Source organism: Sciurus carolinensis, chromosome 4 (genome assembly GCF_902686445.1).
Source record: "Sciurus carolinensis chromosome 4, mSciCar1.2, whole genome shotgun sequence".
Taxonomy (NCBI): Eukaryota; Metazoa; Chordata; class Mammalia; order Rodentia; family Sciuridae; genus Sciurus; species Sciurus carolinensis.
The window spans coordinates 24175143-24200466 of record NC_062216.1 but is presented as its reverse complement, the minus strand read 5'-3'; the positions used below and the strand labels follow the sequence as shown (position 1 = coordinate 24200466).

The 25324-nt window shown below is 34.1% G+C and overlaps 1 protein-coding gene across 1 annotated transcript in view; it reads left to right on the top strand.

Annotated features, from left to right (window-relative positions):
- Nek1 (NIMA related kinase 1) overlaps window positions 1-25324 on the top strand; it is a 223133-nt gene that overhangs the window by 89555 nt on the left and 108254 nt on the right. The window contains 1 exon segment of the mRNA XM_047550153.1: window positions 8249-8351. Within this exon segment, the coding sequence (XP_047406109.1) occupies window positions 8249-8351 (103 nt within the window).

Genomic DNA, 25324 nt, shown 5'->3' with positions numbered 1-25324 from the left:
GACTACGACCAACCAGTGATGGCACCGACCTAGGTGCAGGGGTTGCATTCTATATATTTTTGTCATTAGGTCTCAGTCTTAATGGTGAATTGTGCCCCTAGGCCCTGGACTTTACCAATGATTTTTCAGGTTTTTATGCCCTGAAGTAGGACAGGATGGGGTTGAATGTTTTTTTTCCCCCTTTGGAAGGGCAGAGATGAGTAGAGTTGACCATTTCCCCTCCCCTGTATAAGTTAATCTGATAAATATCTTCTGAGGGCAGACAGTGTTACAAAGAACACTGCTCTGCCATGTTTAAGAATTGTTGCTTTTCCCTTCCTTCTGCTGTAAATAAAAGGGTGTTTTTTCTGACATTTACTTTGAGGAAGTGGTGGAGTTTCTAGAAGTAAGTCATAAAAGTGTGAAAGTCCTCCTATATTGGAGCCCCCTGGAGTTTTGTTTTTTTTTTTTTTTTGCTGGTTTGCTTTTGTTTTTGTTTTTGTTACCAGAGATTGACCTGGGGTGCTAACCACTGAGCCACATCCCAAGGCGCCCCCCCCCCCCTTTTTGGGGTGGGGGGCAGTCTCTGTAAATTTCTGAGGCTGGTCTTGAACTTGTGATCCTGAACCTCAGCCTCTCAGGCTGCTGGGATTACAGGCATGTGCCCACCACTGCTGGCTTCCTTGGATTTTTTTGTCTCTCAGACTTTTCAATATGGAACCTTGAGCATTTATAGTTATGTTTTTCTGTTCTGACATGGTTTCCCATGGAGGTTTCTACTCTAATAAGTCATGGTTCTCTGAATCTGCCTATCTCTTCAGTTTTGAGGCAGCAGTTTGCCCTTTTACTCTAACTTCTCTGATGGAGCTAAGAAGAGTAATTGATTTTTCAATTTCTTGAGCTTTTTATTTGTTGGTAGGACAGAGTGACTACTTCTAATCTTCCATGCCATACTAGAAACCTGGAGATCTGGCATGAATTTATCATCCAAATAAAAGTTTCAGAGGCTTGTTCTCCCTAAAATTAATCTTTGCAAATTGTAGCCCCACAATAACATACGGATTCTCTTATAGGCTTATGTACTTCCAGGTCATTGTCTTACTAATACCTTTTTCTACATTTCTGGGAGTGGGAAGGTAATAGAAATGGACTTTTTAAAAATTTCTTTGTACGTGCTTTTCCTCTTACTTAGAATCCCTTTGCCTCTGCTGTTTTTGCCTGGCTAATGTCTGTCTACTCATTATTCTGGCCTTGGTTTAGTTTGGGTTATTTATTCTGTCTGTAAATTAAAAATTAAATTGGGGACTTAATGGAGGATATCCAACTTCTAATTTTGTCATGTAAACTGAAACTGTAAAAAGTTATCCTTAATTTACAACCTTTGATAAGAATGACCATTTCAGTGTAAAAAAGTACAATGATATAATCTTAAAATACAAATTATACTTTTGAATTGAATAAATTTGAATTTATACAAATTATATAGTTTATATTATTGAGAGTTGTTGAAAATTTAGTTATGAACTAGCACTAGTCAAAGTTCCAAGACTGGTTCCTGTACCTGATGTTCTAAGTCTGAGTTAGTTGGTCCTCCCTGAGGCTCTCATGTTTTTAGTGTGCTTTCGTATAATAGAAACAAAGCTGTTGGAAGAGTCTTTGAAGCTCTGAGTTTTGCGTCCTCTCCCTTGACCCTTTTTCAGATAGCATTACCCAAAGGAATTTGTCTGGTGTCCTTCATCATTCTCACCATTACCACTATTATCATCCTAAGATGGTTTTTAAATTAATATATTAATAATGATCAGATTTCAGCCAAACCTTTATCTCTTCCAGCAGACCATTCTGTTTCATTAGGGTGAGTGTAACAGTTTTTTTTTTTTTTTTTTTTTTCACTTTGTTGGTTTTACCTTTTAATATTAAGAAGTCAAAATTTGTGTTCTTGTATCATTGTGGAGTATATATTCCAATAGGTTAACTTTGGAAAAAATAATATCATACATTAGCAAGCTGAAACATATCAAAAATATTTGCTTCTTCCTGAAAACTTGTAAATGAAAAAGTAGAAAATCCTTCAAACTAGTTCATTATTTTCTTGTTATAAAATATCCTTATCACTCATACCTTGTAATAATTGGTAAGAAAATGATTTAACTAAATATGTATATGATTTTTTTATCTCATACTTACTCATATTTATTGTCTCATATTTACATACATAGTATAATTCTTTTTGACCGTCATGGATCAGTAATTTTCACTACTCTAAACTTAAGCTATTGTCTTGTTCCTTAGTATTTTGTTTTATTCAGAGGCATTTTATCTTATTTTTCATTCTCTCATCCTCAGATTCCCTTTTAATATTGTTTTCTTTGCCAAGTTCAAGAATGTTCATGTGTCTCTCTTTTTAAAATGTCATCATCTGACTACTTTGTCATTACTCTTAGAATTCTTAACCAAATGTTCATTTAGGTTGAGCATGCTTAATCTGAAAATCCAAAATCTGAAATGTCCCCAAATCTGAAACTTTTGTGGGGAGTGGGGGTGGGTGGGTAGGTTACTGGGGATTGAACTCAGGGGTCCTCAACCACTGAACCACATCCCCAGCCCTACTTCGTATTTTATTTAGAGACAGGGTCTCACTGAGTTGCTGAGGCTGGCTTTGAACTCATGATCCTCCTGTCTCAGCTCCCCAAGCTGTTGGGATTACAGGTGTGCACCACCGCACCTGACTTTTTTAAGTGCCAACATAATGTTACAAATGTAAAACTCCAAACCTGACATCATGTGACAAGTCACAGACACACTAAAAAAATTGTATGCAGTTATCTTCAGACTATGTGTATAAAGAATATCCAAAACAAATGCATTTGTGTTTAGACTTGGATCTTATTCCAAACATCTCATGTATAAACAGATATTCCAAATTTGAAAAGTTCCAATATCTGAAACATTTCTCTTACCAGACATTTCAGATAAGGACTACTCAACCTGTACCTCTTTTTTCTCTCCCTTTTGTCCAAGGAAAAAGAAAATCCAAAGGAAAGACATAAGTGACTTTTTAATCTTGTTTTTCTGTTTGCCAAAGTGATACAAGATAGTTCTAAAATAATTGGAATGTGTAGGGAAGATATTAGGAAATAAGCAAGAATATCATTCCTGACCTCTCAGAGACAACCACTGGAAGACTTTGGTCTGTTTATTTGCATTCTTTTTTATATGTTTCTCCCCCATAGTGGAAATCAAATTATATGTTATTTTGTATCTTTTTAAATTTAGCATTCAGGTTACCATACTTATTTCTCTTGTTAAAAATTGTTTTTAAGGTATTAATGTCTGTGTAAGATCCCAGTTTCTGAAGGTACTGTGAATTAGCTAACAAATCCCCTAGTATAACAAGTTGAAGATATTTCACTTTTTTGAATATTTTTCTGCCGTATTTTATTCTTCAATTTTCATTACTTCTCTGTAATAGAATCTTAGAAGTATAGTCATTGGATTAGAGAATTGGTTCAATTATGTTCTTAATGAAGATTCTAGAAAGAAATGTTGCTATATGTGTCTGTTTATGCTCAATCTAACCATTTATGTATGATAGCGCCCACTTTGTTGCCATCCAACCAGTACGAAAAACTTTTTAGGAACTAAAGTTTTTTGAAAGTATGAAATTTAAATGCAAAGTAGAACAGAAAATGAAGTTTTCTTTGCAGTCTGTATATGTTACACAGTAGGATAATGACAAACCAGACACCTGTTAAGAATAGTGAATAGTGATGATGGGAATGATGATAATAGGTAAAAACAGCAGCTCTTTAATCAGGCACCCAAGGCAGGACCTGTTTTATGTAATTTATATATATGGCCAATACTGATTATTCATGGATTTCATGTTTGTGAATTTGCTTACTAGCTAGAATTTTTTTCTAACCCTAAAATCAGTGCTCACAGAACTTCCATAGTCATTTGGGCATGTGCAGAACTTCTGTAAACTTGAGTGACCTGGTTCTCATGTTCCCAGTTAAGGTTTACCTAACAAGGTGTACTCAGCCTCCTTGTTTCAGCTCTCGTACGAAAACAATTGTCCTTTTTGTCATCTGTTTAGTACCACAAGTGGAAAAATTCGGTGACTTATCACATAGAAGAGGAATTAGACTTCTTTATATTTCTTCAAGGTAGAATAAATATGACTAAAGAAGATGAGAAATAGGTTTCAATCTTTATGAAGACTGTTCAGGACCTTTATGGAATTTAATGTTCAAACTGGAAACATTAACCAGAGGTTTAAATGACAGTGAGTTCAGGATATTTAGATGGGAATATGGGAATACTTTATTCAATGTAAAGTTGGACTAGTTAATACCCAAGGTTTCCTCCAATCTGAGTATTATGACTCTTTGGTCTTTGGCTTTTTTTTTAAAAACCCAATCTTGCTAGTTTCCCCAGGCAGGCTTTAACTCCTGGATAGAAGCAATCCTCCTTCCTTAGCCTTCCAAATAGCTGTGATGACAGGTGCATGCCACAACATCCAACATCTCTTCTACTTTTTGTGGCCATTTTTCCATACTATCTCAATTGGTTCCTGTTGTAATTTTTATGCCATTGTCATTCCTGGTCATTTCTTTTCCTTGATTCAAGCTGAATCGGCAAACTGAAATCTACAGTCATTTAGGATTCTTAGAATTATCTTCCCTCACAATTTTGGATCCCTTACATTTACTTATTACTTCTTTGTGTTGTTATTTATTTTCTTCTTCCTTTTTTTCAGTAACTCTGGCTAGTGTGGCTTTGTTTTTATCCATGACTTAAAGATCTCTTCTGTTAGCTTTTTAACATTGGGACCTCAAACCACATAAGACTACTTTATAATAAATTTTTAAGTGCCTCTTAACATTTGTTTTTATAGCATTTTTACTTTTCCAAGTCTTAATGTCTTAGAATTGAAATTGCATCTTGTCTTGGAATTGCTGACTATTACATTCTATCTGAGACATTATGTCCCTTACACAGAAGAGGAAGCTCAATGAATAAACCCTCCGCATCATTTTGTCTTCACTGTTAACCCTATACCACCCAGTTTTTCTATATTAACCATATTTATTCATTTTCCCCCTCTGATTATCTGTTACCTAGACTGCTGCCTATTTTTATGTTATTTTTCACCTCTTAAAATGCTCACTTACAGACTGGGGATGTGGCTCAGTGGTAAAGTGCTTGCCTAGGATATGTGAGGCCCTGAGTTCAATCCCCAGCACTGCAAAAAACAAACAAAAAAAAATGTTGACTTATAATCATCTTTCAAAAATTCTGCATTTCCCTTATCAGTAAAAATTTGCACCATGAATATGAGGTATAAAGTTTCCACCCAGATCTTGATATTTCTTAAACTTGCAGTAAGAAAAAGAAAAAAAAATCTTTCTCTTTTCAGGGGAAAAAAGTTTTTTTGTCTTAGAATAATTATTTCTCCATAGAATACCATAGTTCAGTTACCTCATTGTTTTATATCCCTTTTCCTGTTTATGACATTTTTAGCCCATTTTGATGTCCTTGTATTTTACTTTCCAAATTCCTAATTTCTTACTATATATTCATTTTATATAATGTTTATATTATCATTCTTTTATTAATTCTGGTCAATGTTTTGCTGATATTAAAAGCTATAATTTTGGAACTGAAAGGATATACTCTAATTTTTGTAAAAGAGCATTTGCATATGAATTCTTAATAGTTTTTAATGAAGAAAATGACTATTACTAAGTAAATTGACTCTTTTTATCTTCATGAGTCTAGCACATGCATAATTTATGCCCACAGTTTAGCACAGTTTTACTACTTTAAAGAATAGTGAGAATATGAGAGTATATAAGAATATGAGCTGAGCTGTAAGTTCTTTTTGGTGTTTATGGAGCGGTAATCAATAATGAAAAAGACATTTACTTTATAAGTTTTTAAACATAAATAGTCACAGAATTGGTTAAACCCTGGTTGGTTTTCATTTGTTGAACCAACCATGTTTCCTAGAACTCTGCTTTGTTAGTCTTCATATCTTCAAAGACTAATATATAGCATGGCACATAGTTGATACTTAATAAATTTGTCGAATAAATGAAAGTTAAAAAGAAATAGTGTCAAAAGAATCATTATACATTTTACATTTGTATTTGAAAGCAACCAGTAATATAAACCCACTTATTTGAACTAGCTTAGGAAATGACTGTTCAATGAAATAACACTTAAAAATCGTATAAATATATAAAGCAGGTTAGTACTATGTATATATAAATAGTATGAAAATCTATAAGTCAAAGCCAGTACATGTGTATCCTGGTTCTTGGTAAAGTAATTTTGTGCGACTGCTATATTAACAAGTGCCAGTTGGAGTTTCAGACTGACAAAAGCCATAAACAGACAATATCTTAGGATGGGAAATCAAATGTTTTACTTCTTTAAAGGTTAAGAAAGGAAGTCATTGCAGTTAGGATACATAGCAGAGATATCAGCTATTTTATCTAATTGCAGATGTTGGTCTAAGCTTCCAGGACCACCAAAAAGAGACTTACTAGTAATCATACCATTTTAGATGACATGTCTGCACATGACACCTAATAGTTTATCTGCACTCTTTAGACTCAGGCTTATATAAGTGATACTGTGGCAAAGCAGAATAAGGTCTTGCCTGGATATATACAGAGATATGTTGCATTCAGCCCAGATGTGCCTTGTTAATCTCAGAGTATACAGTGTATAATACAACTGCTAGAGGACAGCACCTGTACATTTCAGAGGCATGAACAAATTTCTCAACTTAAGTTGTGATGGCTTCGATGAAATGCATTTCTGATTTTATTGATGTGGAACTAGAGTAACTATAGAGACACATCTGAGAGTCATAGTAATAGGATCTTAAAACCAGCTATAGAGATTATCTAATCCTAGAAAATCCTATGATGGAAATTTCACAAGAACTCTAAGTACCACATGAAGTAAATGAACCTTAGACCACTTACCATTCATAGCTATGTTAGTAGAATTTTAAGTTTTTACAGCTTAATATCATATTTAAAATATTTTTTATGTTTCATTTAGAAGTTATTGCCAAAAACAATGTTAAAGAAATTATTACTTGAGGCATGAAAATCAGAAGTGTTTAAATATTATGGAAATATAAAAAAGGCATGATTTCATATCTCTCAGATCATAACTTAGTTATGGTCCCCAAAAGAGACTGTAGGAAGTTTATGTGCTGTCCTTCAGAATCCGAGTGGAAGCACAGCCAGTATTACTCACCTTTCTTCCTCATCTCCAAAATTAATCACAGTTGATGCTGTGCTATGAGTTCTCAGATTACTGGGCTGGGTTTTATTCATTTATGTGTCTCACATACTTCGCATGATAACTGGTATCATGTAGTAGGTATTCAATAAATGTTTTTCATTAATATTTTTATTTGTAGTCTGTAAGTTTAGCATGTTTGTGTTCTTATAATTGTCTAAGGAAGACATGTAGAAATAAAACTAGAGAAGACTGAAACAAATAAATATGCTGTTAATTTTTTCCTTAATTCATTTTGCTTTTTTTATTTTTTTGTGTGCTGGGGATTGAACCCAGGGCCTTGTGCTTGCAAGGTGAGCACTTTCCCAAGTGAGCTATCTCCTCAGCCCTTCATTTTGCTTTTTAATACTTAATAATATTCATAGAATTCAGATATAGCTTTTGCTATATTTTTGAAAACTCACATTTAAATAAACCTTTCATTTTTTTGAAATTACTATTATAGAACTTTAATTTGACTTCAATACTGATTAAAGAAAATTCTAATTATGTTTGACAGAATTCTGAAATAAACTTGGAAACTTGAAGAGTCTTCTATAATATAGTCTAAAATAATTGATGTGTGTAAGTAGAATAGATAAATGTAAAAGAAACCTTGTCAGACTGGGAACGTAGCTCAGTGGTAGAGTGCTTGCCTAGCGTGCAACAAGGTCCTAGTTTCAAGTCCCAATACCTGAAGAAAGAAAAAAGAAAGAAATCTTGTCAAGATGTGGAATGGTATTATAGCTTTTATTTCTGTTCAAAATAGTAGGAACTGTGTTGAGGTAGGAGCTATCAATATATATACAATAGTGATTTCTTCATTACAGAGAGAATTTTTATTTTGTATTAACCTTTTCATATTCTACAATGAAATAAAAAGGTATTTAAAATAATTAAAAATTTTAGTGATTCAAAATATTTATTGTTCACGATTGCTGACTTTGTGATTTGTCCAAATTAGGCAAAAAGGGCAGCTAGATATAGAAAGAGCTAAGCAAGTGGAAGAATTTCTACAGCGAAAACGGGAAGCTATGCAGAATAAAGCCCGAGCTGAAGGACATATGGTATGATAATTTTTTTGAAATTTTGAACTTATTAATATTCAAAGTAAAGTTCTGGAATAATGTAAGTATAAATAAAGATTATAATCTAGCAATAATAATAGGAAAGATATTTGAAAGTAATTTGCAGAGTATAAAGTTCTGATATATCTTATTTTAATCTGTCTTAATGCTATGTTTTTTAAATGAAGAGTGGTATTCTGCTGTTATTCTGTTTTCTATTCTTTAAGAAGAGTGGAAGTGGGTATAATAACCCACATATTCATATTAGAGAAGTAAGTTCTTTTAATTGCTGGATTTTCCTCCCCAATATGGAGTTTTAAATACTTTTTAGTAGCAAAGAATTGTTAGAAGAACAATGGGAAATAAATATTTGGGTAAATATATGTTAACTATTATTTGCCCAGAAGCAAATTAGAAATAAAACCATCTTGAAGCCTTCACTTATGCTAGTTAATTAAATTAAATCATGTGTCCAAGAAAATATTAAGTTTTGGGATAATCATTTCAGTAGTTGCACCTGTTTTTAGTTTTGACTTGTAAAAGTGCAGGAGTGCCTTTTGACCTTTTGTTCATTAAAAAAATCATTGAATGTTTCTTTTTTTTCCAATTATTATTTCTATCAACTCAGCACCCCATGAAGCATTACACTCATGTAAGAAATGGGCCCATTATTTGATAATATATTTTGATTATACTTATTACATACCAGTTGTAAGTTTATATTTGGTAACTTTGTAAACTTATTAGTATGTTTATTCAGTTTAAATTTTTTTCTTTTAAATCATGTCCTAAGAAGATTGTTAAATTGTTAATGGTTACCCTTTCTATTTTTAATACACATACTTCAGTTTGTTTTCCTAATGTCTGGAATTAATCTGTATTTGTATCCTTCATCTAGATAGTAGAAGAGAACCCCCTGCCTTTTTCCTTTCTACCTCCTGGTTAATAACATCTGGAATTTTGATTACAAATTTTTATTTAAAATATTTTAAAATAGTTATGAGACTTATCAAGGTTTAATCATTTCTTTCATCAATAATTTCTTATCTGCTGCTATTCTGCCCTTGGTTTTTTTCATGATTTGTGTCTAAAAAAGTATTTTGCCTTTATTTTTGATAAATGTTTTTTTCTGGATGTAGTTTTTAAGTACATTAGATGTGTACCCCAATTTATCTTCTGGCACACCCTGTTTCTAACAAAAAGTCTGCAGTCATTTTCTTTCCTCTGTTTGTAATATGTCCTTTTATTTGACTATTTTGACCTTTTTTTTTCTATTTAGCATTGGAAGCAATTTGATTATGATGTACCTTGTGTAGTTTTATTTTTGTTTATTTTGTATTGGGGTTCATTGAGCTTCTCAGATCTTTGGATTTAAATTTTTCTTCAAAGAACTGGGCATGTTGGCACATACCTATAATCCCAGTGAGAAGGAAGGCCAGACTGGGCCAAACTTTTAGACTCTTATCTCAGAATTTAAAAAAATATAATAAGGGCTGGAGATATAACTCAGTGGTAGAGCACCCTAGGTTCAATCCCTAGTACAACACCCCCCCCAAAAAAAAAATAAAAAGAAAAAAGAGGAAGGGAGTGAGGGAAAGAGAGAGAAAGGAAGGAAAGAAAAAGAAAAAAGAAGAAAATTTTTTCATCAAATAAAAATTTCTTCATTTTTTTTCAGTTTTCCTCTTTCCCTCTTCCTCTAGAACTTCATTACACATTAGACTACTAGTTGTTCTCCCAATTGCTCACTGGTCCTCTTTTTTTTCCTCTGTGTGCATTTTTAATTTTCTCTATTACTGTCTTTTAGTACATTAATCTTTTCTTCTGCTCTGTGTATCATGCAGTTAATCTCATCCAGGCATTGTGTATTTTTCATCTTAGATACTGCATTTTGCGAGGAATTGTTTTGTTTTGTTTTGTTTTGTTTTCACAGTGCTGAGTTTTGAACTCAGGACCTTGAACATGCTAGGCAAGTGCTCTGCCACTAAGATACAACTCCAGCCCAGATACTGTAACTTTAATCTCTTCAATTTGATTTGGGTTGTACTTTCCATGTCTTTCTTTATTATGTTTATGTTTTTCTGTGTGTTCTTGAACATATGTAGTATAATTACAATAGCTGTTTTAACATTTTACTAATTCTTTGTTTTTCTATTGGTTCATTGTTTTTTCCCCTCATTAGAATATTTTTCTACTTCCTAACATGCCTAGTAATTAGTGATAGAATGCCTTGCATTGGGTACTTTTTTTCTTGATTTTTGTACTCTTTAAATACTTGGGAGCTTGATTCTGGGACATAGTTAAGTTACTTGGAAATAATTTGAATCTTTTAAGGCTTGCTTTTAATCTCTTGCTAGGCAGTACAGAATCGTTTTTAGTCTGAGGCTAATTTGACCCTACTGTTATTGCAGTACTCTTTTGAGTGTCCAGTCTCTTAAGGGTTTTGGAATTCTTTGCACTGTGGATGTTGGGAACATGAAACATTGACAAATCTGATTGAGCCTCAGGTACTGTTAACAATATGCTCATTTGTCGTTCACCAGGAGACCCTCTCCTCCTGTTTTCAGCATTCTCTGTGCTGTTCTCTTTACTTTGCTACTCTGACCTGCAAATTCTGGTGGTCCTTAACCTTCCAAGCTTAGAAAACTATTTCCTCAATTCAGAGAGACTGCCAAGCTCTATTTGAGTACATCTCTCCCTGTGCTGCAGCCTGGAAACTCTTGCCAGGCATGAAGTTAAACTGATGTTGGATTTACCCCTACCCCTTTCCCCTCTCTCAAAGATCACTGCCCTGTACTGCCTATTGTCCAGTGTTTAAAAATTGTTGTTTCATATATTCTGTGCAGGCTTTTATTTTTCTAAGGTAGGTGGGATCTGGTCCCTGTTTTTCCATTATGACTGCAAGCAAGTCTTGAAAGACAGTTTGGTTGAATAAAGGAGCCCAAATTTGAAGGTTTTTGTTTTTTTCCCACAGCACTTTGAAGAGTCTGCTTTATCATCTCACTTTTATTGTTGCTAATGAGACATGATGTTCTAGATCATAATTTGTTTTTAAGAATTTTTTTCCTTTCCGATAACTCTTAGGACTATTTTTCTATCCTTGATATTCTGAACCTTTCACTTGAATATTGCTCAACTTTTTCTTCATTGAGTTCACACTAGTTCTCACTTGATACTTTAGTGTGAGTACTTATCTTCAATTCTGGGGATGGTTCTCATTTATCATTTCCTCAAATATTGCCTGTTCTTTTTTTCTTCATTGAAACTCCTATTGGTTGATAGATTTTAACCTCTGTCTGTAATGTCTTTTTTTTTCCTGTACTTTTGTTTATCCTTTTTACCTTTCAATCTTTTACTGTTCTGGAAGGATTCCTAGACCTGATATCCCAGTTCACTGATATATTCTTTAGTTTCGTTTACTTGGATATTCAACCCATCTAATGAGTTTCTTTTTACTTCAAAAATGTGTGTTTTCATACCTATAAATTTTAATTTTCTCCTAAAAATTCTTGTTTATGTTCTCATTTCCTTAATATTATAGTTGTTGTAGTCTTGTTCTTAGTGAGTGTTGGCTGCATTAGCTTGACTTCTTTGGTTTTTGTTAGTTATTTAATAGTGTTGGCACTCCTCAGATGTTTATTGTTCTTGATAGTGTGTTCATGTTTGGAAATGTCAATTTGCTCCAGTATGCTGCTGCTGTGACCTGTCCTCTGTAATCTTCAGTGAGAGTAGAGAATGGGTGGGGCATATGGATATTCTATCATTACAAATACCTTCTTAGATCATTTTCTGAGCTCAAAAGACTCTCGTTCTTCCTAGGTTTCACCAATCACCCAGACCTTCAGCCTGTCCTTTCACTTCAAGCTCTCTCTTACTGCTCCTCTCTCAAGTTAACTGACACTGCTTCCTGGCTTGTGGAGAAGGGTAGTGTCCTAGAGGTAACCCTCTTACTATATATTGTTGTCTGCTGTTTGACCTTCTTGTACTCTTGGCTTCTAACATGTCATGGAGTATGCTTCATGCTGCTCACATCTTCTATTGTAGCAGTCTTCCTGACATGCTTTTGCTTTTGTAAGTTTCACACTTTAAACTGATTTTGTGCATTTTTCTTGTCTTTGGATTCCTTTTCATCTTGGTACTACCAGGAGTTTTGCTTTATATGTACGTAAGACTTACTTATATGTACTTACTTTACAAAAAAAACCACAACAACCTAGCATCACAAATAGCAAAAGCAAAAACAAAAAGTACCCACAGCTATTTTATTCTAGAAATTTGCAGGAAGGGAAGTTGAACTGTTCACTGTGTCATCTTGCAGTCAAAAATTAGTGTATTTCAGGCTGGGGGTTGTAACTTTGTGGTGAACACTTGCGTAGCATGCAAGAATTGCTAGGTTCAGTCCCCAGGACTGCATAATAAAAAATAAAAGAAGGAAATATTTTTCCCTTGCCTGGGTGAGATGCTGCAATACAAAATGAAGGGTGCCTCCAGGTGTACTCCTGGTTAGCTAGTAATTTCTCTCTCTCTCTCTCTCTCTCTCTCTCTCTCTCTCTCTCTGTCTCTCAGTACAAAGTGAAGGGTGCCTCCAGGTGTATTCTTGGTTAGCTAGTAATTTCTCTCTCTCTCTCTCTCTTTCCCTCCCTCCCGCCCCCCCCATACCTTTTTCTTTCCCCCTTCCTCTCAATGAACTGTATCTACACACTCCTCCAATGCTACAGGCACTTGCTTTATTTCATTTTATTATTGTGTTCTCATTTTAGCAGTGCATTTTTATAATGATTATATGTTCGAATTCATTCTGTTCAGCTGGATTGAATTTCTTCATTCCCTGGATGACTAAATCTATATGTAAACTTTTGACTTAGAAAGATGTGACTCAAAGGGAAGAATCTATGCTTTTTAATGTGATTGGGTATATGTATCATATTACCTGTTTTGCTGATTTACTAATTTAGCAAAACAATTTGATAAGCACTTTGGGAGTATTAGGGATATAAAATTTAATAAAAGTTTAATATAAAACGTACTCTAGTTTATCTCTAGAATAGTTTATGATCTAATGTTGCACAAGAATGTACACACTATCATATTAGTCAGGGTTCTCTAGAAAAATAGATCCAATAGATGATATATTTATGTAAGAGGGAATTTATGAGATTGGCTTCCATAATCACAGAGGTTAAAAAGTTCCCAGTGGCCATGTGAGAGCTGGAGAAACTGGTAGTTGGTCTATCCAGGAAGCCAGAAGCCTCAGAACAAGAAAAGTTGATAGTACAGTCCTGAGTCTGAAGCCAAAAGCCTGAGAGTGCCTTGGGGAGTTACTGGTGTGAGTTCAAAGCCTCCTTGAACCCCCTAACTCAGCATCCTATATTCCTGCAGAACCACGTGGTTGACATCAAAGTCTGCCACCATCTCACAAAGTAGCTAAGTCTCTGGGACTGTGACTGCAGCACCTCTGTGTGCCTGGGAAGCTGAGCATGGTGAAAAAACTTCTAGGCCCTGCTGTGCAAGCAGGGTCTCCCATGACCTCTTCTCAAAGGGAGTTTTTCTTTTACACCCTTGAGTCTGAGATGCATGTGGTCTTGCCAATTCATGAGATGCCTTCAAGCCCTCTTTTCTATTTCTGGGTAAAGTGCTTAGCATTTCTTTAGTTACTATAATCTCTTTAACAACCACACAGTTTTACTTGCAGTTTTCTGGCCGTACTCCGAAGTTTTTCAAATCTTTCTACTTTGCTTTCTGTTCCTTATTATCACAGTAAACTTGTCTAAAAGCCACCAGTAATATCCATTTTACCCCCTGAATACTGTGCTGCCTTGAAATTTCCTCCATCGGATTAATTAGTCCCTCACCTTTAAATTCGGCCTCAGAGAAAGTCTCCCAGGTTCTAACATTGTCCTCCTCTGGTACTTCATGAGTCCAATCTTTATTGTCCACAATCCTATCAGCATTCTAGTTCTTTTGAGCTCCCACTAGAATTGTCCATTAATCTCTTCTTACAATATTCTGAAGCTTTTCCAGTTTGCATATCTAAACTTTTTCAAAATTCTTCTCATAAACGTCAAAAGGCTCCAAAAGCTTGTGAACCACATGTTCAGGTTAGTCACAATGATTCTGCATCTCAATTCTGCAATTTCTTTTTAGTCAGCTTTTTCATCACTGTGACCAAAAAATCTAACAAAAGCAATGTAGAGGAGGAAAAGTTTATTTTAGCTCACATTAGTTCTGGCTCAAAATGGGCCAGAACATCATGGCAGAGGGGCATGGTGGAGGAAAGCAGCTCAGGATGTGGCAATTAGGGAGCAGAGAGAGAGAAAGAGCCATGATTTCTCCTTTATCCTTATTCTGCTCTTTAGGTCCGTACAGGGAATGTTTTATTTTATTTTATGTTTTATTTTTTCATTTATTATATTTTCATCTCTATTTCTTTGCTTATGATACCTTATTGAATCTTTTTTCAAGAATGTTCATGATTGTTTTGTTCAAGCATTCTTATAATAGTGTCTTTGAAGTTTTTGTCAGATAATTGTATAATCTGGGTCATCTAATCAGTCTCTATCGTGTTCCCATGTATGTTAAGATTTTGTGTTTCTTCATATGCTGATCAATTGTCAATTATATCCTGAACATTTAGAATATTATATTATTAGAACACTGGACTTTGTTTGAAGTTTATGGATATTGTTGATTGTATTCACTTTAGCAGACAGTCAAACAGTCATGCTTAGGCTACACGTTTCTGTTTTCCTTCTGTGCACTGTGGTTCCAGTTTTACTGCTTCTCTCAAAACCTAGTACTACTCTTCAGATCTGTCCTGCGTGTGCCACCCAGTGTGATCACATTGAGATCTAGGTGGAAATCTGTTAGCTCAGTGCTCAAAGTCTGCGGTATGCCCAGTAGGATTACATCCCTTCACACACACATTGTAGGTGAGCCTAGTACCTTAGGAACAGGATATAGGGTTATTTTCCTGAACTCCTTCCTGTCTTTCCTCTCCTTGGTGATTTCCCATTGCCTGGTACTCCACTTCCATTCTCCTAGCTTTCAGCCTCCCAGTCTACAATTTCATCATCTCTGGAAGCCAGCAGCAGGAGGACAGAAAGAGAGAGAAGCCATGAGTTTTGGCCCTGCCCTTTTGGAACATCAATGTTATAAAAGACAAAGGTGCCTTTCCTCAGAATTTTGGTTCCTGCAAGCATTTGTTGCAGTTGGTATCTCAGTAGCCCTCACAACAGTGAGATTTCCTGGGTGCTGGAACACAAGAGAAAGGGGAAAAAGGAAAGGAGAAGAAAGAAAAATGGAGATTTCCTCCCTTGTCCTTCAGTTTTAGGCATTCCCTTCCCTACTCCTTGAGCTAGAACTAGAGTTTCTCTTGTATCTGCCATCTCCAGAGTACTCAGTTTCAAGTTATCAGCCAAGTTCAGTTCATATCATGGGAGATAGCATCAATTTTAGAAAGTGGGATACTCACTGCATGTTGGGTAGTACTTTTAGTTCTGCTGTTCTCTACTGTAACCATTATTTACTTTCCAGAGTCTGCAGTAGTTCTGTCCAGGTTTTAGAGTTGTACTCAGTGGGAAAGAAAGGTGTCATGTGCTTATTCTATATTACCTAGAACCAGAATTTTCTCATACATCTTTATTAACATTTTCAAAACTAAATTCATTGCATTTTTTAAAAATTTGCTGTCCTTCTTGAATTACCTATTTCACTGTGCATCACCATCAAAGATGGCTTGATTTTGAGGTGTAGCTAGTTTGAGTTCTAGTAGAAAATTCAGCCCAGCCCACCTTTTATTATTACCTTCTGTCAGTATTCAATTCAACTTATATATAATCCCTGATCAAATTCCATTTTCTTAGATCCTTTTAATGCATCTGTTACTGAAGCTGCAAAAATGATCCTTCTAAATAAAATCAAACACATTTTCTGTTTAAAGCTATTAAAGGATAAATTAAAAACGCTTCAGGTTAGCAAAACGTTTTATCCTTTGGTTCTCTTACCTCTCTTGATTTTCCTCTCTTTTACCTTTTTCATCCCTCAAACTTGAGTAATACCTATTTGTAGTTCTTGTTCTTACCTGAAATTCCATTGCTCTTCTTGGAGAGAGTTTGTGGTAATTTTGTGTTGCTTTGCTGGCTTTGGGATTACTGCAGAAGATGTGGGACAAAGAGTCAACAAAGTAAATATATTTTCAGTACTACTGAATTTCTAAGGCAATAGAAGAGATGACAGTTTCCTGTAGAAATAATTGTTAATATATATAGTGTGTTCTGTAATTTACAAAAAGTCTTTTGTTTCATTTGTCTTCATAGCACCTTCATAATATAAATGTTATATTCTCACCATAAGAAAAGAGTTGGTCTTATAAAACAAGTGTGTCTTGCCCATCTGTGTTGTACAGGCATTAGATCTTGATATAAGAGTAAGACATAACCTTTCTAAGAGTGTATTGACTCTTAGTTGAGGAGGAGAAGAATATGGAGAGTTTCAGAATCTACTTTGAAAACAAATCAGATGTCTGTAGGAACAGTCCTTCATAGTGATATAGTGTTCTTCAACCCCATGTAATGTCTGTAAGATCCTCCTCAATTATTGATACTAGAAAGAGATCAGTTATAATAAATTCAGCTAAAACATGGTTCTGCATTTTGTGGAAAGAGTGGGGGTATTTAATTGGGATTTTACCTTGAAAATGCAATTTAATTATTTTATCTTTATCAGAGTTTGGGTTATGTTTGTTTTAATTCTGAAAATTAGTAATCTGCAGAATATTTTAATTTTTCTGATACCATTAAATAAGTTCTGTCTATGTTTTATCAGATATAAAGATGAGGTCTGGGCATGTAGCTCAGTGAGCACTTACCTAGCATGTGTGACTCTGGGTTCAATCTCCAGCACCATTAAAAAAAATTTTTTTTTTTGAAGAGGACACAGATGTAGGGCACATTTTATTTTACTAATGACTAAAAGAGAACAAAAATGCTAATTGAACTGATACAGTGCTTTTTATCACTCAACCTTTTTATTTTATACTTGATGAAATACCTATTTTAGATTTTTTATTATACCATTATTGTGCATCTGTAAAAAGGAAACTATGAATTAAGTCAATTGATAAATGTATTCATTCCTAAATATGCTTCACATTCGTAATTTGATTTTTCAGTCTTTTTAAAATCAGGGTCACATGATGTTCATGTATTCTCACAAAATATTTTCCTCTGTGCTTCCAAGTACACTGAGATGATAATATTTTCTAACAGATTGCTCCTATTTTTCTCTCAAGGAGTCAACACTAACCTGAAAGTTTTAATCCTAGCACTTTCTTGCTTTTAACTGAAGGTATTAATGAAATGTTTCAGTAACTACCAGGGCTGTGTTTCTTCTTAAAATAACCCATAAGTGATTTATCAATTGAAAGTTTAAAGGACTGCAGTTGTCTTGTTCATACACACATACACACACACAAAACTGATACAGTATTGTAAAACTGATGCATTACTCAGGTAATAACATTTACTTGTTAAATGCTGTCTGGTCAACAATGACTTTCAGATACCTTTGACTGTAATGATCCCACCCCCATTTCAGAGATGGTAAAATGTAAAAAAATGTTTGTATTATGACAATGAAATCTGGCACATTTTTTATTTCGTGTTTTATTTCTACAACTATATTATAAAAGCGAGCCAATTTTCCAAAGATCATTTCTTACTATCTTGATACTCCCACAATTCTAAGGCACTAACATCAAAATTCTTTGCAATTTTCTTTAACTTGGTTATTAATTTATCTATCTGTCACTTTTGTAGATGAATTTATATGGTTTCCAATAACACTATCATCATTTCATGAAATTCTTCATTTTTTGGAAAGATTTTCAATTTTGTTAACCAGTGAATTTGTTTTTGATTTTTGTTTTTCCACCACTGGAGATCATTCCAAGGACCTAGTGCATGCTAGGCAAGTACCAAAATACTATATCCCAGCCCTATCAGTGAATTTGAATTAGATGTGCATTATATTATCACATATTTAAAACATTCAACACCCAGGGAGATATTAACCAACAGAGACCTTGATGTGAAGAGTATTAATAGAAGCTGATGTTGACGAATGGAGGGATGTGAAGGGACTGATTTTATAGTGGTCACTAAGGTATGTTTCTACTCATTCGTGCATGTTTTTGGGCCATGGCAACTGTTGCTTCTCAATTCAACATTATAACTGCTGAGCTCTTCATGGAATAGCTGTATCTATAGCACAGTTCAAAACTGGATATTTATGATAATGACCAACTCCTCAGGAAGAAATATTAACATCATAGATTTAAGGCAACATATATTAAATATTTTTCCATTAATAAATATAAATATCCATAATTTGTTTTAATAACTTGGAAATATATGTGAAATTACATTGGTTTATTTTTATAGTTACTTATAAATTTTCTGTTACTGATGAAAAAACACAGTCTTTGATAATAACAGATTCAGGTATTAAATCTAATATTTTCTGGTACTTTTAATATCATATTATGAATAAACCTAAACAGGTAAGACTAGTTTTTTAATATATATTTTTTAGTTATAGATGGACACAGTACCTTTATTTATTTATTTTTATGTGGTGCTAAAGAGCGAACTAAGTGCTGCACACGTGCTACCACTCCAACCCAAGACTAAACTTTTTGAGTCTTAAGGATTAGCCCTCTGCAATAAAATGCTGCCATAAATCATTTGATCAGTACATTTTATTTATCTCTTTGGGAAACCACAGTGAATTAGAACCTAATTTCTATAGCAAAATAAAGTTCCTGACCTATGAACAAGCATTTGGAAAATCAGTAATTTTTAAATTAAATTTTAAAGAAATCATGGTTTTTAAAAATAATTTTATATGCTTTTATCTGAATTCAAACTTTTTCCTGCAAGGGCAGCTGAAATGCAGATTAGTAAAATTCTAGCAAAGAATACTTCAGGCCAGCTGTTTCTTAGTGGTAGTGGTGCTGGTGGTGGGATTTTTGTGGTTTTATTTATTTTGCTATGAAATTATTTATAAAAGTTAATATTACTGAGAGTCTAATCCTAATAACAATTCTCTGTGGCAGAGATTTTTTTAAATATATTTTTCAATTTGTTCTAATTAGTTATACATGGCAGTAGAAATCATTTTGACACATCATACATGAATGGAATATAATTTCTCATTTGTCTCGTTGTACATGAGGTAGAGTTACACAGGTCATATAGTCATACATGCACATAGGGTAATAATGTCCAGTTCTTTCTATTATCATTCCCCATGCCCCCTCCCCTCCCTTCACTCCTCTGTCTAGTCCAAAATACCTCTGTTCTTCCCATCCCCTTATTGTGAGCTAGCATCTGCATATCAGAGAAAACATTTGACTTTTGGTTCTTTGGGATTAACTTGTTTTGCTTAGTGTAATATTCTCCACTTCCATCCATTTACCAGCAAATTCCATAATTTTGTTCTTCTTTAAGGCTGAATAATATTCTATTGTGTACAAATACCACAGTTTCTTTATCCATTTATCTGTTGAAGGACTCTGTAGGTTGGTTCCATGGGTTAGCTTTTGTGAATTGAGCTGCCATAAACATTGATGTGGCCGTGTCACTGTAGTTTGGTATTTTAATTCCTTTGGATATAAACCTAGGAGTGGGATGACTTGGTCAGTGCTTCCATTTCAAGTTTTCTTAGGAATTTCCATACTGCTTTCCATAGTGGTTGTACCAATTTGCAGTCCCATGGTGGAGATTTTTATTCCAGCATTATAGGTTGATGACCCAGAATCATTAGTACTTTACCCAATGTCACATAATATGCCCAGAAGTAGTCAGTGTGTCTGACTTTCAAGATTATGCTTTTAACTATTTTACTGTTATTTATTCCTTTTTAAATTCCATATTAGTATTTGCTTTAATTTAGATAAAACTTGTAGATATGATGATACTGTAGAGGCAGGATAGGCAGATCTTTTCTTTAAAATATTAGATAGTAAATATATTAGGCTTTATAGTTCGTTTGGTGTCTTACACAATTACTCAAACTTACCACAATAGTGAAAAACTAACAAATTGGTGTGGCTATGTTCTAGAAAAGCTTTATTTTGGAAATTAGGCAGCAGGCTAGATTTTACCTATGGACTATAGGTTGCAGGTCCTTGTTATAGGGTATCTTATATAGTAAATTAATTCTTCAACATTGTTGTTTATTTTTCCAGATCTTTAAAAGTATTTTTAATTCTTGTAAAATAACACTGGTTACATAGAAAAGAATATATGTAATATATGTGTAAATTAGGAAGCAAAATAGTATACTCTAGAGTAGAGCACTAAGTTCAGTTTATGTATTCTTCTCTACCTTAAGGATTGGCGGATGTTTTTATGGAAAGTGCTAGATAGTAAATATTCTTGGTTTTGCTGGATCATAAGTTCTCTGTTATAGCTACTGAACTTTGTATTGCAGCACAAAACAGAATTAACAAAGACAATATAATAGTGAATGAACATGCATATGTTCTGATAATGCTTTATCTATGAACACTGAAATTAAAATTTCATATAATTTTCTTGTGTCTAAAATATCCTTCTTTTATTTTTTTCCCACCATTCTTAGCTTATAGGCAATAGAAAAAGAAATGGTGAACTGGATTTTGGCCCATGGGCTGTGGTTTGCCAACTGCATCCTAACTTGTTCCTTTGCCTTTGCTGCATCATTATCCTGGATTTTGGATTTACCATTCCTTTGGATTTCTTAAAACACTTTTTTCACACATGTATATGTGCCTAAGCAATATATTGTTCTGTTTTGCTTATTTTGGGACATTATAAATATGATATATAAATTTAAGACTTTATTTTTTTATTCAACATTTTTCTAAGATTCATTCATGTAATCAAGTATAGCTGTATAATATTCCATTGTGTGATCGACTATACCACAATTATTAATTCTCTTGATGATATTCATTGAAGTTGACTGTAGTTCTACTGATATTCTTATGGATGTCTTCTACTGTTGTAAGAGATTGCCTTGGATATCTGTTTGTTTTGTTTTTTGTTTTTGTGGCATTACTTAGCAGAAGAACCTCTGAATTTAATCAAAAAATCATGAAGCAATATTATTTCCCTTGAAAAATGTTACTTACATATGACCTTATCTTAAATCATGCTATATTTCTTTATACTAATGACAGTTTACTTATACTAATGACTTTATTAAAAACTTAAAATGTTAGTTATTATGTTAAGGAGTTTATATGCATTATCTCTGTATTAGTCTTCTAGGGATACTGTAATCAAATACCACAAACTAAGTGGCTTAAACAATAGAAATTTACTATCTCACAGTCTGGAGACAAGAAGACTAAGATCGATGTGTGATAGGATTGTTTACTTTTGAAAGCTGTGAGAAAGAATCTGCTCCATCCCTTTTTCCTACCTTCTGGTAGCTGCTGACTGTCTTTGGCTTTCCTTAGTGTCTAGAATCATTATTCTGACCTTTGCCTTCATCTTCCCATGGTGTTCTCCCCATGCGTGAATCTGTCTCCAAATTTTCCCTTTAGCATACCAGTCACGTTACATAAATGCCCATCCTGTTGACCTCAGTTTTAAATTGGTAAAGTTTTTATCTCCAAATAAGATCAGTGAGATACCAGGTGTTAGATTTCAACATATAAATTTGTGGAGGGATACAATTCAACTCATTAAAATCTCTTTTAGTCTTTACAACAATCCTGTGTTATTCTGTTGAACTTTGATGTACTGTTCATATCATAGAGTATTTTGCAATGTTAAAACCTTAACTATCATAAAGCAGTTTCTGGACTGAGGTTGTGGCTCAGTGGTAGAGCGCTTGCCTAGCATGTGTGAGGCACAGGGTTGGATTCTCAGCACCACATATAAATAAATGAATAAAATAAAGGTTTATCAGCATCTAAAAAATATTTAAAAAAAAAAAATTAGTTTCTTCCCAGTTCCAGCAGATGGCATAGGCTCACTTTTCCATCATTAGAGGGGGCTCACATCCCCTCTAAATACAGTTAAATAACAACAATTATTCAGCATACAATGATAATGTAATTCTAAATGCTGGCAAAAAGGTGAACTTAGCTAGGAACTTCAGGACTTGAGGAATGACAGTAAGGTTCTCTGGATTTCTTTTCATCTTTCTTATATTCAATACTGGTACCATCCTATATCTTAGAGTATATCCCAGATCTCCAGACAGACCAGAAACAAAAACAAAACAAACAAACAATAAAAACCACCAAGAAACAAAAGCTAGCTTTCACTCATCACTCATCACCAAGGTTTTAGGAAAGTAGAATTCCAACAGAAATGGTGATCCCACCTTCCACACACCAGAGCTCTGGTGAGTAGTTCAAGCTGAGGGCAGCAGTAAAGTCTCAGGTGGCCCCAACTCCACTTCACAATGGGGGCATAGACATTATACTTGAAGACCAGCTTAATCCATAATCAGTGACAAAGCCCTGGAATATTTCATCTCAACAAGTAGAATGCTAACAAATGATTCTATCTACCCACAGTAGCATTGGGTATAAAACCGTGTGTCTCCATATGTTCCATCTAGTTACATTAGGAGAACAGACCCAATGGCATTTGTCACCATCTTCAGGAATTCTCCCAGCAACAGCATATGGCCTGGGATTGAGCAAGAGAAGGATCTGGCTACCTCTGGAACTCAAGCCCAGAGAAAGTAGTCCAGAACCTAAATGCTAAATCTAGGACAGGCTACTTTCTACTAAAAGATTTAAATGAGTCTTCTAATAGAATAACCAAAATATTAAAGATGCAATGAAAAAGCATTAGTTACACCAAAAATAAGGAAAAACAATTTGAGTGAGAAAAAGCATTGATCTGACTTGAATCAGATGTTTGAATTATCTGGCAAAGGTCTTAAAGCTACTGTAATAAAACTGCTGTAATAATTAATGATTATGATCCTCTTGAAAAAAAAAGGGGAAAATCAGCAAAGAAGTAGAAATTTAAAGAAGAACCAACTGGGAATTATAGAACTGAAAAGTAGAATAAACAAAATTTTAAATTCACAAGACACTAGTGTAGTGGAAATGACAGAAGACAGAATCAGTGAACTTGAAGACTGATTGATTAAATTTATTTCATCTGGACAACAAAGGGAAAAATAACTGAAAAAAAATCATAGTCTCAAGAAGTTATAGAACAATACAAAAGATTTAGTATTTGTTTCATTGGAACTGAAAAACCAAGAGAAAGTAGTATTTGACTGGAAAATATATTTGAAAAAATAATGGCTGAAAACTTTGTTTTTGGTGAAAGATGGAAACCTAGATGAAAGACACCTACATATTTAAGGAGCTAGGCAAACCCCACAATAAGATAAACTCAAAGTAAAAGAAACTGAAACTGAAAGTAAAAGATGAAGAGAACTAATCTTTTAAAATGCCAGAAAGGGTAGCAGGGATGTAGCTCAGTGATTCACTTGTCTAGCTTACACAAAGCCCTGGGATCAATCCCTAGTACTGTGAAAAAATATAAAAGTAGCCAGAGTGAAAGGACACCAAATTGACAGCAAAATTTTCATTTGAAGCCAAGAAGATCAGAAGGAAGTGACACAACATATTTCAAGTGCTGAAGGAAACTACTGTCCATCCCAGATTCTGTATCTCATTTTAAATGTCCCTTAAGAATAAAGGGGAAGTAAAACTATGCTCAAATGAAGAAAACTAAAAGAATTTGCTAGTAACAGAACAACATAAAGGTACGAAGAAAACATGAAGAGACATTACATAATAAAAAAGTCAGTGCACTAAAAAGTTACTGCAATCCTAAATGTATACTCCAAACACCTAGGCTTCAAAATATATAAAGCAGAAACGAATAGAGCTGAAAGGAGAAATAAACAAATTCCTAATTACAGTTGGAGACTTTCACACCCTACTGTCAAAAGTCGATAGAACTAGACAGAAAATTAGCAAGGATGATAGCTAAATCCTACCAATAACCACCAAGCTCTAACTTACAGAATATTCCTCCCAGCAATAGTAGAATACTCATTTTTTGAAGCACTCATGGAAAAATCCCTAAGATAGACAAAAAAGCTGAATGCACTCAGTGGTAAAGTGCCACTGAGTTCAATCTCCAGTGCTCCCCAAATAAAATTATTATGAAATTAATTTAATTTAGCCTTAAAATGGCCAAAAACAATTATGAAGAAAAAAGAGGAATAATTCTGTTAAGGCTGACTTTTAGCTATAGTAATCAGTATAATGTAATAGTAATGAAGCCATAGGCATGTAGATCAGTGGAACAACTTAGTGTGTATCCACACAAATATGCCTGATTTGCTCTTGACAAAGAAAGAAAAGCAGTTCAGTGAGTGAATGACAACCTTTCCAGTATTATTGCTGAAGGAGTTGAACATCCATAGCCAAAAACACCTATATCTCCAAAGTTCAAGTAACTAATAAGCTGATTCCAAGACCTTCTTGAAGAGGAGAAGAAACTGGATGAGTAAAAGCATTTTCTCAGGAGGAGAAAGGCAAGGGCATGCTCATACGTTTTTTTTTGCTCTGTCTTGTCCTTGAAGTAGGTGCCCAGACCTAGCAAGTTTAAGTTATTTTGCTGAAGGTTGGCGTTGGCAAAAACATGAATTAATAGACTTCATAGTCTGTAGGCCATGTTCTTAACTGTCATTAACTTCACCAGAGTATACTCTATTGAGCACTGCCGTGAGAGGCCTGCATGAACATAGGCATGGTAAGTCAGAAGAGGCAACTGAACTCACTACAGAAAGTTCTGGCAAAACTTTCCAGGGCATATTTGATTTAAGTTTTGTAAGATGAGTAGAGTTAATAATTTTAAGACGACCAGTGAGATTATATGTATGTATGTATGTATATGTATGTATGTATGTATTCTTTTTGACTAGAATGTGGGATTTATGGT